This window comes from Misgurnus anguillicaudatus, chromosome 9 (genome assembly GCF_027580225.2).
Source record: "Misgurnus anguillicaudatus chromosome 9, ASM2758022v2, whole genome shotgun sequence".
Lineage (NCBI taxonomy): Eukaryota > Metazoa > Chordata > Actinopteri > Cypriniformes > Cobitidae > Misgurnus > Misgurnus anguillicaudatus.
Window position 1 is genome coordinate 17,735,188 of NC_073345.2, and position 15,874 is coordinate 17,751,061.

The 15,874-nt window shown below is 40.4% G+C and overlaps 2 protein-coding genes across 4 annotated transcripts in view; one reads left to right on the forward strand and one right to left on the reverse strand.

The window, feature by feature from the left end:
* The window catches only part of pcxa (pyruvate carboxylase a), a 154,959-nt gene that overhangs the window by 35,243 nt on the left and 103,842 nt on the right, over positions 1-15,874 (reverse strand). The gene's annotated exons all lie outside the window — the stretch shown is intronic.
* On the forward strand, positions 1,558-11,767 carry lrfn4a (leucine rich repeat and fibronectin type III domain containing 4a). 3 transcript variants are annotated; one of them, XM_055179207.2, is made up of 5 exons: positions 1,558-1,934; positions 2,444-2,545; positions 2,804-2,951; positions 4,079-5,726; positions 9,976-11,767. In XM_055179207.2, the coding sequence occupies exons 4-5, from the start codon at positions 4,102-4,104 to the stop codon at positions 11,057-11,059; spliced, it is 2,709 nt and encodes a 902-aa protein (XP_055035182.2). In that variant the 5' UTR covers positions 1,558-1,934; positions 2,444-2,545; positions 2,804-2,951; positions 4,079-4,101; the 3' UTR covers positions 11,060-11,767. The 3 variants fall into 3 exon arrangements, with proteins under 3 accessions (XP_055035182.2, XP_055035181.2, XP_055035183.2); XM_055179206.2 differs by having other exon boundaries at positions 2,447-2,951; XM_055179208.2 differs by having other exon boundaries at positions 1,558-1,756; positions 2,444-2,951.

A 15,874-nucleotide genomic window follows, 5' to 3' on the forward strand; every position in this document is an offset into this window, starting at 1 on the left:
ATATCAGAATTATTTAATTAAAGTCTGACTTAACACATTCCTTTCTATAATCTGGTTAAACATATGACCAAAATCTGCTTATATCATGTAACTTGAAAACACTATGCCAGACGTTTGGCTTCCCCAGTGGAGTCTGGTTGCGTCAATGGTTTCTTTTCCTCCTCTACCTAAATCTGTTATGAAATTTTCTTCTACACTATCACCTCTGGTTAGTTGTTTAGGACCAATAAGGCACTACTTTGGTTAGACCGCCCTGAAAAAACATGTATTATAAATCGTAGTGTTGTAGTTGTCGAGGCCGGTCACATTTTAAAGGTCATGGTCTCGTCTCGGAATCGACCGCATTTTTACTCGGTCTCGTCACGGTCTCAGACAAAGAGGACTCTGAATTTTATTTCAAGACCGGTCAAGACCACAACTGATGGCACATCACAAATTTATTTTTTATCATTAATTTGAGCAAGTTTATTCAGATTTGGCATATGATGTTGGTATTGTTTAAGTTTCTCCCATTAACAATTTTTCTAATTTTATTACTAAAAACACCTGCATTGTGTTTAGTGGATGGCAAGCATTGGAAAGACAGTTCAGAATAAATGGTTAGGTTGACTTCAGCTCCTTAGTGTTTGTTCACTTTTATTTGTAGACAAAGATAAATTCCCACATATCTGCAATGCCTTTGATTATTTTATCAACTTCTCTGATGGCAGGCATACACACACACACACACACACACACACACACACACACACACACACGCATGCATGCACGCACAAAGTGCCTAATCATATGCATATTCCACATTTTATCTCAAGTATTTTAATGCAGTGACTTGCACTGGTCTTGGTCTTGACTTGGTCTCGACCCTTTAAAGTCTTGGTCTTGTCTCGGTCTCTGCCTGTCTTGGTCATGACTTGGTCTCGGTTTAGGTGGTCTTGACTGCAACACTAATAAATGAAAATTGACTCGCATAAGGTGATTACACTGAAGAGTAAGCTTTTCAGAGAAATACATTATATTTTAATGAGTCTGATAAGGAGCATTTAAAAGATATAAATTAAGTCATCAATAGTGCATCACTTCAGCAATTTAGTACAGATTGCATTAATACCACATTTTTAGGAATAATGGTAAACTAGACCACCTTCTTAAGCAGTTTAGCTGGAGCAGATAAAAAAACAACAACAATCCAAACGTGCTGATCATTGATGGTCTCTAATGCGTTTCCATTGGCACATAATTATTTGGCATTACCAACGTGCAAAAATAAAGTCTTGTGGACTTTGTAGCTCTTTGTAGATTTGCTGAACGACAAACCTTACGAGTGCCAGTGCCGCCCTGCTGTTAAAAACCAACGGTAGGAGGACAAAGCTTTGGGCAATTTCTTCATATATCCAAACCCGCACCCCAGTCAGTCAATTCACTTCTCGCATTTTTTTGTTTTCCCCTTGCATTTTGTCTCTCCCGTCATACAGAGAGCCAAGACTGCTTCAGGCTCTAACACTCTCCCCTCCCTTTCTCTCTCTCTCTCTTTCTCTCACATTCTCTCTTCCCTCCCTCCGTTTCACTCTGCCCTTGCTGAAGCAGACACATTGCAGTCGCTCACGCTTGCACTCACAGACATCGACTTGCTTCCCGTATCAAAAGCAACAAATCTGATTCGTGCAGCACGAGAATACGGAGCAGGAACGAAGCGGCAACAACAAGGCATTGATTGACCGGCCAACAGCCGACGCTTGAGCATGGTTATGTGAAGGTTCGTTATGGCTGTGGGTGATGGTTTCTTACTTTAAGGGCAGGGCTTCCTGGGACCGTTCGTAAGAGTAAAACAAAAAAAATATGCTACCCAAACGCACGCTTTCAGGAACCTAGGAAAGGAATGAAGACCACAGATCTAAGATGGACATGAGGCGGAATTTAAATACAAGATAAAGGTTAGTACTGTAGATGTTTTCATAAAGGCTGCAGGCTTAATAGGAAATAACTTGAGTTTAAAAAGACGAAAACAGGACGGATTAATCAGAGTGAAAACAACAGGGACTGATCAGGCTAGAGGAGGGAATCATGCAGTGAAGATGAGTGTATTAGAGAAACACCTATCTATCTAGACAAGATCGTGCACATACGCGCAATGTTCGACTCTAAACCCACAGGGTCTGCTTGAAAGCAGGTCTAATTGGATTATTTGCTTTAATGCGCCAGTTTACAGGAAGAATCAATTAATTTATGATCCTCAATAGCATAATACGCAGACATCAGCAAACAGACAGGAATGATATACAATATGGTCTGCACTAGCGTTTAAATTACAGAATTAAAGTTGTGGAGGTTGTGAGCCAAAGGGAAAAAGATACACACACAAATTAAGACTGAAGATTTGCAGTAATAAAATGAATTATCAGCATTTAACATTACTTAAAAGGTAATTTTTTTTTTCTTTTAGCAGTCTTCTCTGAGATGAGACAGATCGGATGGCACTTCACACTTGAAGCACCTGTGCAGATTAAAGATTTGAATTAAACATGCCTTCAATGGATTCTGAAAGGTGAAACGGGCTTTTGCTACTCACTATGAAGAAAACTGTCATATGAATGTTAAGAAAACTGGATATAAAGACATGATACGTAATGCCAATCAAGAAATAACAAATGTTGAAAACTGAGGATAAAGAAGAAGATGGGGCCGCATGACTCACAATGGATAATTAAACAGCAAGACAGTAATAATGTGACTGTCAGTAATTCATCCATTTGACATCCGATTAACCACACAGTATTATGATTTCTGCTCATTTACTGAAAAGAATAAAATCAACCGTCTGCACAACCGTCTGAAGACCTTCCACAGTGATTCACCTTGGAAGTGATGAGGGAACTAACAGGGCTGTTCACCTATACAGGAACGGGAAGGATTGGAAACCATTTTAAATCTTGATGATACAGACACGACAGGTATGAAAATGGCAATGTGTTTATTCTTATTTCTGTTGGTTTCTTAACTCAAACATAACCTATGAGACCACTCGATTGTTTCTGGGGTATTTACAGTGTGTAATTCCAGATCCTGCACAATGGACCCCTGGGTGTCCACTTTTACACGCACTACTAAAGCAAATTTGAACACGTATAGCTTTAAGCCACTGCACATGGATATTTATAGGATATATTTCTACTCCCCACGCTGCCCCATCTCATCTCTTCATTACGCTCTTGCTCAAACGCTCTCGTACTCAAGAATGTGCTTTGAGAGTGACACACTGGAGCCATTACGTAAGGCTGCAATAAGCGGGCCAAAATCACGTAAAGCAACAATTAAAGCATGGAACATTGCAGAATAACGTACAGTTGATGAAGACTGATGGGGTAATTAAACCCAGTCAAGCACTTGCGAGGATTTCGTGCGTTGGATACCACCAAGCTTCAAAAAGCAATCAAACTTCATTTACACATTCATTGCTGTGCTGTCTGCTGATCTATACTGTCCTTGCACTGGTTGGTTGGTTAGTTTCTGTCTGTGTGTGCGACAGAATATAGACACACACAGTTAGGTGTCAGGTTAATGGAGCAATCAGACCCCTTTAGAAAACAGGGAGCTGTAGGGAGAAGAACAAACAGGAGGACATAAGACTTGGGTAAATAGATACACTGTCTGCTAACACAACAACAGCCACATAATCTCACATCTGTGATGAGAAGACAGCCAAGGCATTCATCACTTAGAATGTGACTGATCATCTTGGGGCTTGTCCCTGGCAGCCATTTCGAGTCACAAACCAATGGAAAAGTTAAACATTTTTACTACACTCGCTGGGTACATGATAAATGCTCAGAAATTTAAAGAACCAGGTAGACGATTAATCTGAAGCACTGGACATCAGTAGCTTGGTTCAGGATGAGCTCCTCTTTGAATTGATACATTGTTAGATGAAGCAAGCATACACTGGATGAATGAGTAGGCATAACACCAAGTCTCCATGGTTATTAACTGCATTTGTGCTGAGAGTCTGCCTATGATTTAGGAAAAAAACATAAGAGGCATTGGTGTATTACAAGCTGCTAATGTTCTTTTTCTTACACAGGTCTGTGGACAACCTGGATTACCATGCCACGCAGAGTACCAGGACGTCCAGCTAGAGGAACCGATCTGGACAACCCAAAATGGATCCAATCAAGGAGATGTCCTGCATCATCTATCTCTGTCAACACAATGGGAGTTTACTCCTGTCCAATGCCACAATCAACAATCCTCTGGTTGGGCCTCATAGGCAGTGTACTGTTGAGAAGTGGAACAGGGGTGTTGGCAGGAGAGACATGGGGCATGGTGTCTATCTGTCCAATTCACTGCGTGTGTCGGAATCTATCGGAGTCTCTAAGTACACTTTGTGTAAATAAAGGTCTTCTATTTGTGCCACCAAACATCGATCGCCGCACTGTGGAGCTTCGTCTTGCTGACAATTACATCCTGGAAGTGGGAGGAACCGATTTTGCCAATATGACAGGACTGGTTGACTTGACTCTGTCACGTAACACCATTCATGCTCTAAAACCGTTGGCCTTTGCTGATTTGGAAAGTTTGCGTTCACTTCACCTGGACACCAACCGTCTCACCGTGGTGGGACCTCAGGATCTAACAGGTCTTATTAACCTTCAGCATCTCATAATCAACAATAACCAGCTCACTAATGTTTCTGCAGATGCTTTTGATGATTTCTTACAAACCCTGGAGGATCTGGACCTTTCCTACAACAACTTGCGCAGGGTTCCTTGGGAAGCTATTCAAAATATGGCTAGCCTGCACACTTTAAATCTGGATCACAACCTAATAGACCAGATTGCTGAGGGTTCTTTCGGTGAGCTCTACAAACTCTCCCGACTGGATATGACCTCGAACAGACTACAGACTCTTCCTCCTGATCCACTGTTTTCGAGATCCCAGATTGGGGTTGTCAGTCCAACACCATACAACTCCATTATCAGCCTTAATTTTGGGGGTAACCCCCTGCACTGCAATTGTGAGCTGTTGTGGTTGCGAAGACTGATCCGTGAAGATGACATGGAGACGTGTGCCACTCCAGCTCATTTGGCAGGTCGCTACTTCTGGTCCATCCCAGAAGAAGAGTTTACTTGTGAGCCTCCTCTAATCACCCGTAACACCAACAAGTTGTGGGTGCTGGAAGGCCAAAGGGCCACGCTTAAATGCAGAGCTATTGGTGACCCTGAGCCAGTTATACATTGGGTATCACCAGATGACCGTATAGTGGCCAACTCAAGTCGCATTCACTCATACTACAATGGCACACTGGATTTTTTAGTGACTCGTGCCAGAGATGATGGCACCTATACATGTATTGCCATCAATGCAGCTGGAGAATCCACAGCTATGGTGGATTTAAAGATCATCCCTCTGCCTCATCGAGGGAATGGCACAATATCCCTAATCAACCACAGAGACCCTGGATCATCTGATATTAGCAGTGGGCGGGGAGGGGTTGAAGGAGGAGGGACTGGTGTGGTGACTGTAAGGAATGTCACTGGGGTCAAGGCAGAAACTGGAGAGATGGGAGCTGAAAACAGCAATGGGGGAACCGAGAACTTTGTGGGAGTTCTGGGAGTGACGTCCAACGTAGCCCAGATCCGCTGGAAAATGGGTAGATCTTCGACACCTTTCTTGGTGTGGATGTATCAGATGCAGTACAATAGCACAGCTGATGAAGCACTTGTTTACAGGTAAGGATATTTTATTTCTTGATCTCAAAGTCGTTCTATTGTATAGTAACATTTTGACAAAAAAGCAAGCAATGTGTTAGTTTTCATCATTCAGGTGGAGTGAATGCATGTAAACATCACAGCTGCTTGTGTTCACAGATTATAGGCCTTAGATATTGATGAATGGATAAAAGCCAAAAGAAACAGCCACAGTCCCAAAGTGGATGGAAGATACAAGTTGAGCCACAAGGCTAAAAGAGAAACAGGCAGCTATTTATAGCCAAGGAGATGGGGGAAAACTGAGCAGTGGAGTGAGAGGAAGACTTGCTGACTCTGGGGAAAATGGGATGGTCCCTTTAAAAGAGCAAAACCTAGACATTTGAGGATAGTGTCACATCGCATCATGAAGAGTGAAATGGATCTAAATGGAGAAAGCTAAGGACACCATGGCAGGGCTGTTGGAGTTGCATATGCTAGCTCCTGAGAATTGTGTAATAAATTAGTTACAGAGCAACTCCTAAATATTGTGACCCTGTATGTGAGATCCAGGCTAAAGTCTCATAATCCATTCATGAGATTGGGAGCATCAATCTTTGACATGACCTTACTCACTCAATATTAAAGATATCAAGGTTATATTTTCACAAAATAGTCTATACATGAATGATTTATGTAGAAAACAATAAAATCACACTTTCCATCCGTTTCAGACTGGGTCACAATTGGGAACCTTTTCCCAAGTCTCAGATCACTTGGCATGAGGCTTGGCCAAGCTGCATTTAATCATTTAACCAGAGAACGAGCTGGATGCAGACTAGGGCTGCACGATTAATCGCATGCGATTGGCACGGCCATCACGTCAGTCAAGCCGGTTCCTTGATTAGTAGTAACTTGCAATCAGCTGCTTTCAGATGGAGCGACATTTACTACACAGAGACGGGAAATATCGCATTCATAATCGCAGGCGATTCATCCGCGATTATGAATGCGATATATTTCCCCGGTTATCAGTGAACTACGGCTCTGTGTAGTAAATGCCGCTCCACTGAAAGCAGCTGATGGCGATTTACTACTAATCAAGGAACCGGCTTACTGACGAGATGTGCGTGACAGTCCCTTGTAATTTATCGTGCATCCTCAATGCAGACCTCAGTCATCATCTATGCACTCAGAAACTCAAAAGGCATCCCATGACAAATCACCATATGTGCTACATATTCACCAAACAAAGGAATCCACTCTAGGACATATAAAAAAACTTGGAGGCATAAAAAAACTTGACAAAATAAATAAACCATCTGTGGACCGTGATCAATAACTCATAGTGAAATTGAGGGGGCATATTTGTGTGACATCAAGCCAAATATATACAGACAATGAATGGTGGGTTGAAAGGATGGTGGGTTGAAAAGATAGGGGTATGAGGGCCGCAGAGAAACCAGCAGTTGCTGAGTGATGACAGGCAGAGAAGAGGATGAGTGGGAGGGCCAGGCATTTTCATAATGGACCTGTTACTACAGTTATTTTCATCAATATGCAAGATTCTCCAAGTATAAACACAGCAAGACACTCAGGGTCAGAAGATAACACACATTAATGCACAATGACTGCCCACTGCTAGTGCATACCTAAACTGGTCTCAAGAGATACGTGACTTTTTCCTGATATTCTGACATTTTTGAAAGTTAAGAAAGTTAAAAAAGTTAAGTTCTATTGACAGAGGTGGAAGTGTGGAAGTGTCCCCATAAATTGAAAAGCTAAAACAGCTTTTTGTGACATTGGGGTTAGGGATTGGGGTAGGTAAGGGGAATAGAATATTACAGTTTGTACAGTAGAAAATGCATTGCGTCAATGGAAATGTTCTCGTAAACCACATATGCCAACGTGTGTGTGTGTGTGTGTGTGTGTGTGTGCGCGCGCACACATATATACATATCCATTGCCAAATAACTGCAAAATCTGCTATATATCTGCTATATATGCATTCAGCATATATATCCATTCCATTGGACGGGACTACCTTAAAATTGACACATGTGCGACTATAAACTAGCCTTCCGCTCAATTTCATTTTCCTTTAGTACTACGTCTGGGATTTCGGTCTATTCTAGCATTTCGAAAAATAAAATTTTTGTAGGACCAATGAGCGAACAGAGGGAGTGGCTGAAAACGATGACGTTGATGTTGTGTGTCGTTGAGCTTCAACGACCGGAGCGGCGTTTTGTTAATGCTTAGACCCAGCTTCGACAGTTGACTGAGTACATCATTGTTCTGAGTGTAAATTCGATGAACAAAACCTGCATCTCTCATTGACAGACATCTTTTTCTAAACAATCCTCTCATCATTTCGAAATTGTTGTTTCCAGCCGTTTTCGGCGCATGATATACGTCACGACCACACGTTAGCGATTGGCTATGGCAGATCCTGAGTGACCAGGCTAACTATAAACATAATAAATAATACAAAGTATGTGCTTTATATTTGTAGTTATTTTAAAAAAGCTTATACCACGTGCATTGGTACTAGCATGGTGTAAAACTGACGGGCAGTTGGGTGCTGTGTCTGTGTGCTTTGTAAAGAATGCTTGTTATACAGGAGCTGCATGCCTGAATGGTCAGATACATCTAAAACATTTTTGAAAATGCCTATGCTAACAGATTCATGTAAACAGAGTCGGCCTTGTAAATGTAAAGAAAACAATTTTAACAAAGCAGCAGAAACTCACAAAGAACAGCAGTCTCAGAGCCAATACACATTTTTAAGGAAAAACTCATGTAAGTGCTTTAACAAAAATACAAGCTGCCCATTTCTGCTTTAAACCTTCAAAATTAATAGTCTTGTTCTGTGCTACTGCGTTTTTACTGTAACATGTTTTTGCTTTTTGAAAGCTAAGAGACACATCAAAACTTTTCAAATGGTAATCGACATAATATTACTTGTACTATAGTACATAATGATCAGTTATACCACAACCGATTCATAGCACAACTGGGAAAAATCTTGCATTTTAAAATGCTAATAAGATTCACTAAAAGCACATTTATGACCCCACACCGCTGATCCCCAAAAAATTACATTAGATTTTGCTTCATTTATATTCAAAAATAAAACCCATAAAAATAACAGAATGTCATTTATGGCTTCCTTAACAGCAGATCATTAGGACAAGTTTCCCGTGTAGCTTGTAATTCAAATTTTTCCACAAGATATAGAAATTTAATATGCAGATAAGTATGCAAATATCTCATTGATATGCAGTGATTCACAGAGCCGTACACTGCAGTACTTATTTAAAAGCGTTACAGTTCTTTGTACTGAGGCTGATACTCAAAGGGAAGATATTGTGTAGCAAATAAATACATAAATAATCACAAAAGACTGAAACTTAAAAGCACGCAAAGAGCATTTTGAAAGCAGGACAAAGGAGAAGTGAAACCGTTCAAGGTCCTTCCAGCAGTAGCTGTCAATTACCTCTCAATGCAATGAATTAAGAGTCTTGAATCATGTGTAACCATCCAAGGCATTTCCATTACAGGCATTTATGCCAAAGCAAATCCAAAGGACACGGCCAATGAAGTGCAATTTAAAAGGACCGTATAGACCCAGTTTTCACCAGAGATGGCAGATTAGAAATTGTAAGGCTATTGAGGGCAGGGGTCCTTCAGGCTATAAGTATGTGGTCAACAAAGCAGCTTTAATGTGTATTTTACTGTGCATTTGGGTGGAAAAATAATGCAATAAAATATAATGTACAGAACTGACTGTGCACACTCACCTTAACAGTATGTAATAACGTATTTTTTTTAACAAATTGAGCAATTCAAGCAAGTACCAGCAATCAGCACAAAAGCAAAACTGTATATTACATGAAATGAGCACTTAGTATACTTTAGACTGACACAGATTGACATTTTTGACACGGTTTGTATTACACATATGTAGCAAGACCATCTGGAACAAACATTTGATGTACAGTAATCCAAGATATGGATGGGTTGCTCCAATTAAGTCTTGTATTTCCTCCACTATATGAAAATGTTACCAAGTTTCCTGTGACCTTTAGCTTGCTCACTGGGAATTAATATGAAGTGCCTAATTTAAATCATCTGTATACCTTTCTCTTAATCTCCTCATGTCTCAAATCCTCTTCTTTGCAGGGTATTGATTCATTCCACAACATAACTGTGCTTCAGGTTTACCTTGTTATATCTGACAGTTATACACACCTCGTATTTCTCATTAGCTTTCTCTTTCTCCCTTTGTTGTCAGAATTCTGCCTCCAACCAGTAACAGTTTCCTGCTGAAAAATCTGGTGTCCGGAGCAGACTACAGCCTGTGCGTCTTGGCCATATTTGATGATGGCATCTCCTCCTTGGCTACAACAAAGGTGTTGGGTTGCATCCAGTTCAGCACGAAAGAGGATTACCCAGAATGCCGTTCTCTGCATGCTCACTTCCTGGGCGGCACGCTGACAGTGATGGTGGGCGGCGTGGTGGTGGTAACCCTTCTGGTCTTTACCGTGGCCATGATGGTGCGCCATCGCGTTTGCGGCGAGTGTCGAGATGATGCCAATCGATCTGGCAAGTTTTTGCCAGCCAAAGGGGTGGATGTTTATGCCCAGACAAACGGAAACAATAGCATGATGATGGTGGCACTACCAAATGGAGTCTTGGTCCAAAGATCAAAATCAACACTGGACAAAACCAAACACACCAAGTCTGGCTCTATCCCTAAACCGAAACAGAGCCCAGAGCCACACCATAGCCGGGGCACGGACACATCCGGTAGGGTTGAAGGGGCGAAATGTTTTACTCCACTCACACCAGAGAACGAAAGACTGACGCTCTATTATTCCCCGAGTAATACACTTCCCCTACCTACACACAAGGCTGTAAAGCGAACTGGTAGGATCAAGTTGCGAAAGTCTCTGGAAAAAGACGGAGACGTGGACAGAGTTTTGGGGAGCAGTCAAGTCTTGGCCTCACTTGCATTGACACAAGGTGGAGAGGAAAACGGAGAGGGAGAGTCGGACTTTAGGAGGGCACTGAAAACCAAACGAAGCTGCTCTTTCGATGTGGGCGAAATCACCACCACAACCTGCTACGGCTACGCCAAGCGGCTGAGCGTCATCTGGACCCGTCGTAGCCAGTCGCTACACGGCATGCTCGTCCACTGCGCCTCCACCACCAGCACATCCAGCACGGGGAGCGAGCAGTATGGACACACCATGACACGGGATTATTTACATGCCTTTGCTTCCAACAACTCCTCGAACTCCAACTCAAACTCAACATCTAACTCGAACAGTAGCATGACTGTCAATCCAAGGGACCTTGAGGAAAGTGTGGTGTAGAAAGTGTGGAGTATTGAGTTAACACGTGCCACATAAACAACCAAAAGAGACAAAAGAGAACACCAACAATGAAAATGAGATTAAGACAAATTTTCAGGGGATAGCAGAGTTGACGAGGAGCACAAAAGATTGGCTATTATGTAATGACCGCCTTTGTTTCAGCCACAACGTGGCTCAAAATCAAATTATGTAAAGAGAAAAAATGACAAGTAGGATTGAGAAAAAAAAAGAAATGTGATAGGTCTGTTTTTTTATGATGGGCCTAAGGCATGGGGGATTACAACCTGAAGCATCTGTTTCAACAAGATTAATTAACCAATTAATAAATTGTTGAATAAATCTGCTGCAACTTTATACTGAAGCAACTCCATTTGAATGTTAATATGAAGCTGAAACAAGGGTAATAAATATCACAAAAACAAATTCAATACCCAGTGAGGGAGACCATTATCTGTTAAAATATGCAGCTGTGAAGCAGATCACGCCTGGACCACCTAACAAGGGGAAATTATATAAATACGCTGTAAAGTGTCTTTTATTTTGTTGGTTGTGGTTTTCAACGATTATTGAAAAACTGGGGGAGTTACAGAGAAATCATTTGTTCAAACTGTAATTCAATGGTGGTCTATGAATAGTCATAATTGTTCTTGTCTGATCAACCTTTTTCCGAAATCCTAAAATGAATAAAAAGCCGTTCTGTTAAACTGATCTTTTGTATTGTGGAATGAGGTTGTAATGAAGCTCTAATTGAGATCAATCTGATCTGATGGGTTAAGTGCTTATGAGAGGCCACGCGGCACACACAATACTTTGAACCCTGACAACAAAAGCTCTCACGACTGCATATAGCACCTAAAAACCTGATTAAAATGTCTGATAAGATAATACGCTCAACCTTTAATGTGCTAATATGACTCCATTAGAGCAAATATTCCAGCTCCGCCCGCTCTGGTTAAGATTTAATTACAGATAAGCAACAATAAAAACAATGACGGCTAATTCTCAGCGATTAAGGGGTTTAATTGCAGGTCATTTCTAGTAATGTTTATGCACATACTGTTACATTTGCATTCATGCATCTGGCAGATGCTTATACCAACAGCTATATATTATTCAGTATGTTTGTTCAAACCCACAACCGTTTGTGCTGCTAACACAGTGCTTTTCCAATTGAGCTGCAGGAATAGTTACTGTATGAGGGATGCCAAGCCCACTGCAGACCAGTTTATATAACCGCTGACAGAAGAAAGGAAGATGGAGATGAAAGGAAAGAGACAGGATAAAGGTGTGCTGTGTGGACTAGAAAAGAGCACAGTGGCGCAGTTGGGAAAGGTTTACTGTCTGCAACAATATTCAACCTGGTGTGTCATGCTGAGCGTGCAGTTTTAATAAATGAACATTTGACTAAATCCTATATGCTCCCTGGAGTTCAGTTTATAGCTTCGTGTAAATTGGTCCCAATACATGGAATTAGCCTTGTATATGCGCTATAAAATCGAATGCATTTTTAATTAGATGGGCCTAATTTAAACTTTGCATTATTGAAAACAACACAATTCTCAATCGAATATGCAATTGTTTACTACAGTAGTGATTTCTCCTAGTGATAAGAGAAATGTGTCAATCCCAGGATGCATTGCAGCAAGCTCAGTGAATTTTTTTGTGTCCAATTACAATTTTATCTATAACACAACTTCAGCAGTGCACCTACTGTTAGATGCATTAAAATGCAGTCTATGTTTGTAGTTTCCTGGGATTTACAACAAAGCTGTTCAGTATTTTACTGTAGGTTATCTCTTATTCATTATCCAACCCTCCAAAAACTGAATAAAAACCATCTGGAAAAGGTGATAATCATAAGGTCCTAAAAATCGTCCAAATTAAAGCACTCCATTTGAATACTGTAGCTTTAGTTCAAGCACCATTAGTGTGGTGGTGTGTGGTAAACATTTAACCCCTCACATTTGCTTAAGCAACATTTAAAAAAAAAAACACGCACTATATAAAGCATCTTAAGTGGTGGGTATTTTTACTTGAGTGCACTTCTCGTAAAAAAATATTACTTTGTTACACTGTGTACCTTTCCTATCATTACTTGATTTAAATGCTTTATTGAATCCGTGCTTTATTCCAAGGTTGCAGTCTCTTAAATGGGGCATTTGTAAATTGCTCTTTTGAGTCGATTCTTTACTAACTATAGGCAAAACAGTTTGAAGTGGTTTTCATTCACACTGATTCTTGTTTGAATGATTTGTTCAGTTTGCTGCACACAAACATGTTGTGCATGTTATTGATTGTTAGCAGTGATAAAGATCTGTCAAAAGTGCTTGATCTGTTCATCGCTGACACAGTTACACACTCTTGCAGAAACATACAAATGATTGCATTGTGAAAAACAGATGAAAATCTATAGATGAAAATCTATTCACTGACTGTTCAGTAGCAGGCATGAGCATGACACACAAATCTGAAGAGTTTGATTCTTTCTTATCTGTGTCAGGCATCTGAAGCCAAGCAGATGTTCTCAGACTGCAGTATCTGAGGCTTAGAGTTAAAAATCACAGAAATGCTTGTCTATTCTGTTTTTGTCTACTCATCATTATGTGTTAAAGGACAAGTTCGGTATTTTACACTTAAAGCCCTGTTTTCAGATTGTTTATGATGAAATAGAACGGTTTTGACTGAAATTTAGACATAATGATGCTGGCCAAGAATTTTACGGTGTTTGTTCTATCACCTCCGACCTCTACAATGGCTGTATAGGTACACTGGAACAATCCTTCCTAAAATGCATTAAACTTTCGTTTACAAAGACGTGAAACTCATCGAGTGGTCAGGGGTGTTCACTGATATGCTAACACAAAAATCGCCGCAAAAGATGCCTTCCAACAGGTGTTTTACCGTTTGTTGTAAACTTGTGGACCTATTTTTCCAAACGCCTCACACCCGTATATTCTTCCGTTGAGAGCTTGAATAATAGACACTCCAGCCCAGTTGGTGGCGATAATCCGCCTTTGACAATTGCAATACCGTACCTCACAGCACATCTAATACATGTCAATAGAGTTGGACAAAAACTGCGATAAAACCTGTTGGAAAGCATCTTTTGCAACGATTTTTGTGTGAGCATATCAGGCATGGTGTCTATAGCAGAACACCATGGAGGAAGCTGCTGCTCTCCCGAAAAACATTGCTGTGAGCTTGAAGTTTGCAAAAGAGCACCTTGACAAACCCCAGTGCTACTGGGAAAATATTTTATGGACTGATGAAACAAAAGTTGAATTAAAAAATACTATGACACAGCTTACCAACAATAAGCATTATTCTCAAAAGTAAAGTATGGTGGAGGGAACATGATGATTTGGTCATGCTTTGGACCACTTGCCATATTCCCAAGTTAAAAAAAAACCTACAGGATAATGTCAGGATGGCTGTCCACCAGTTGAGGCTTAGTAGAAGTTGGTTAATGCTGCAGGACAAATACCTTAAGCATTAAAGTAAATCCACCACAGATTTGGAGTGGTCTAGTCAAAGCCCAGACCTTAACATGTGGAATGACCTCAAGAGTGCGGTTCACACCAGACATCCTACAAATGTGTCTGAGTTGAAGCGTTTTTTTAGAGGGAAATTGGCAAAAATTATTTCTAAATGATGTGCAGGTCTGATTCAGAGTTACTGAAAGTGCTTGTTTGGAAGAATTGCTGCCAAAGGAGGTTCAACAAGCTATTAAATCCAACGGTTCACCTTACATTCCTCCAGCACTGTGAATGTTTAATGGGTGTTTTCAAAAAAGACACAAGAAACTAGAATTATTTGTGTGTTGTCAGCTTGTACACAATGTGTTTGTTTATTGTCGTGACCTAGATGAGAATCAGATCACATTTTATGGCAAATCACTGTAGAAAAGCAGTTTATTCTTAGGGGTTGACATACTTTTTCTTGCCACTGTATGTTGCAAAAATCTCATGATGATGATAATATAATTGTTTAATAAAAAAAATGCTAATAAATGGTAATCATATTGGAATAAAGTATATATATCATTTATACACAAGAGACAGCTAAAGGGCGTTGATACTGTAGGCATAACGCAAAGAAGAGTCTACAGCAACGTCTTCAACTTGTTCACAATACAGCACAGCTTCTCGAACATTATTGCTTTTATAAAATGGTTACCACACAATACAAATATTACAGCAAAAAAAAACCTTTACTGCAAAAAATATGTATCAGTGCAACTTTCATGACGTAAAATCTTCTGAAATGTGTCAACATGATACTGTACACAGCGCAGTGATACACAAAAATTGTAAATAAAACAAAGCTATTTACCAGTTACACTTAAGGACTACAACAAACCATTTTATAAATGTTTATATAATTAAGTAAGATTAAAGTAGCCTATGTTTTCATATTTAAAATGGATAGCTGGCCAATCGGTGCACACTGCGCTTTCTCAGAATGATGATCTTTGTAGAAATCAGGGTTCCCACACCTTGGTTTACTTCAAAGGAGCTTTCAAGGACTTTCCAGGTTCAATACCCTCAAATTCAAAGACTAAATGTGGGGATACAATTCAAGTGAGAGCAAGGTTACATCTTGTTACATTTTAAAATACATTGTTACAGTTCGCTTTCGAGGGAACTCGCGCTGCGTCACTGCAGTGACACTTTGGGGACGCATCCAGGGGTAAGTGCGTCTGAATGTGTATATCAAATTCAACCAATGATGAGGCTTAACAACAAAGACAGGGTGATGCGGGAGACCGGAAGTATATCGCCATCTGAAATATTGCCAAAGACGGCGTTACAGGGA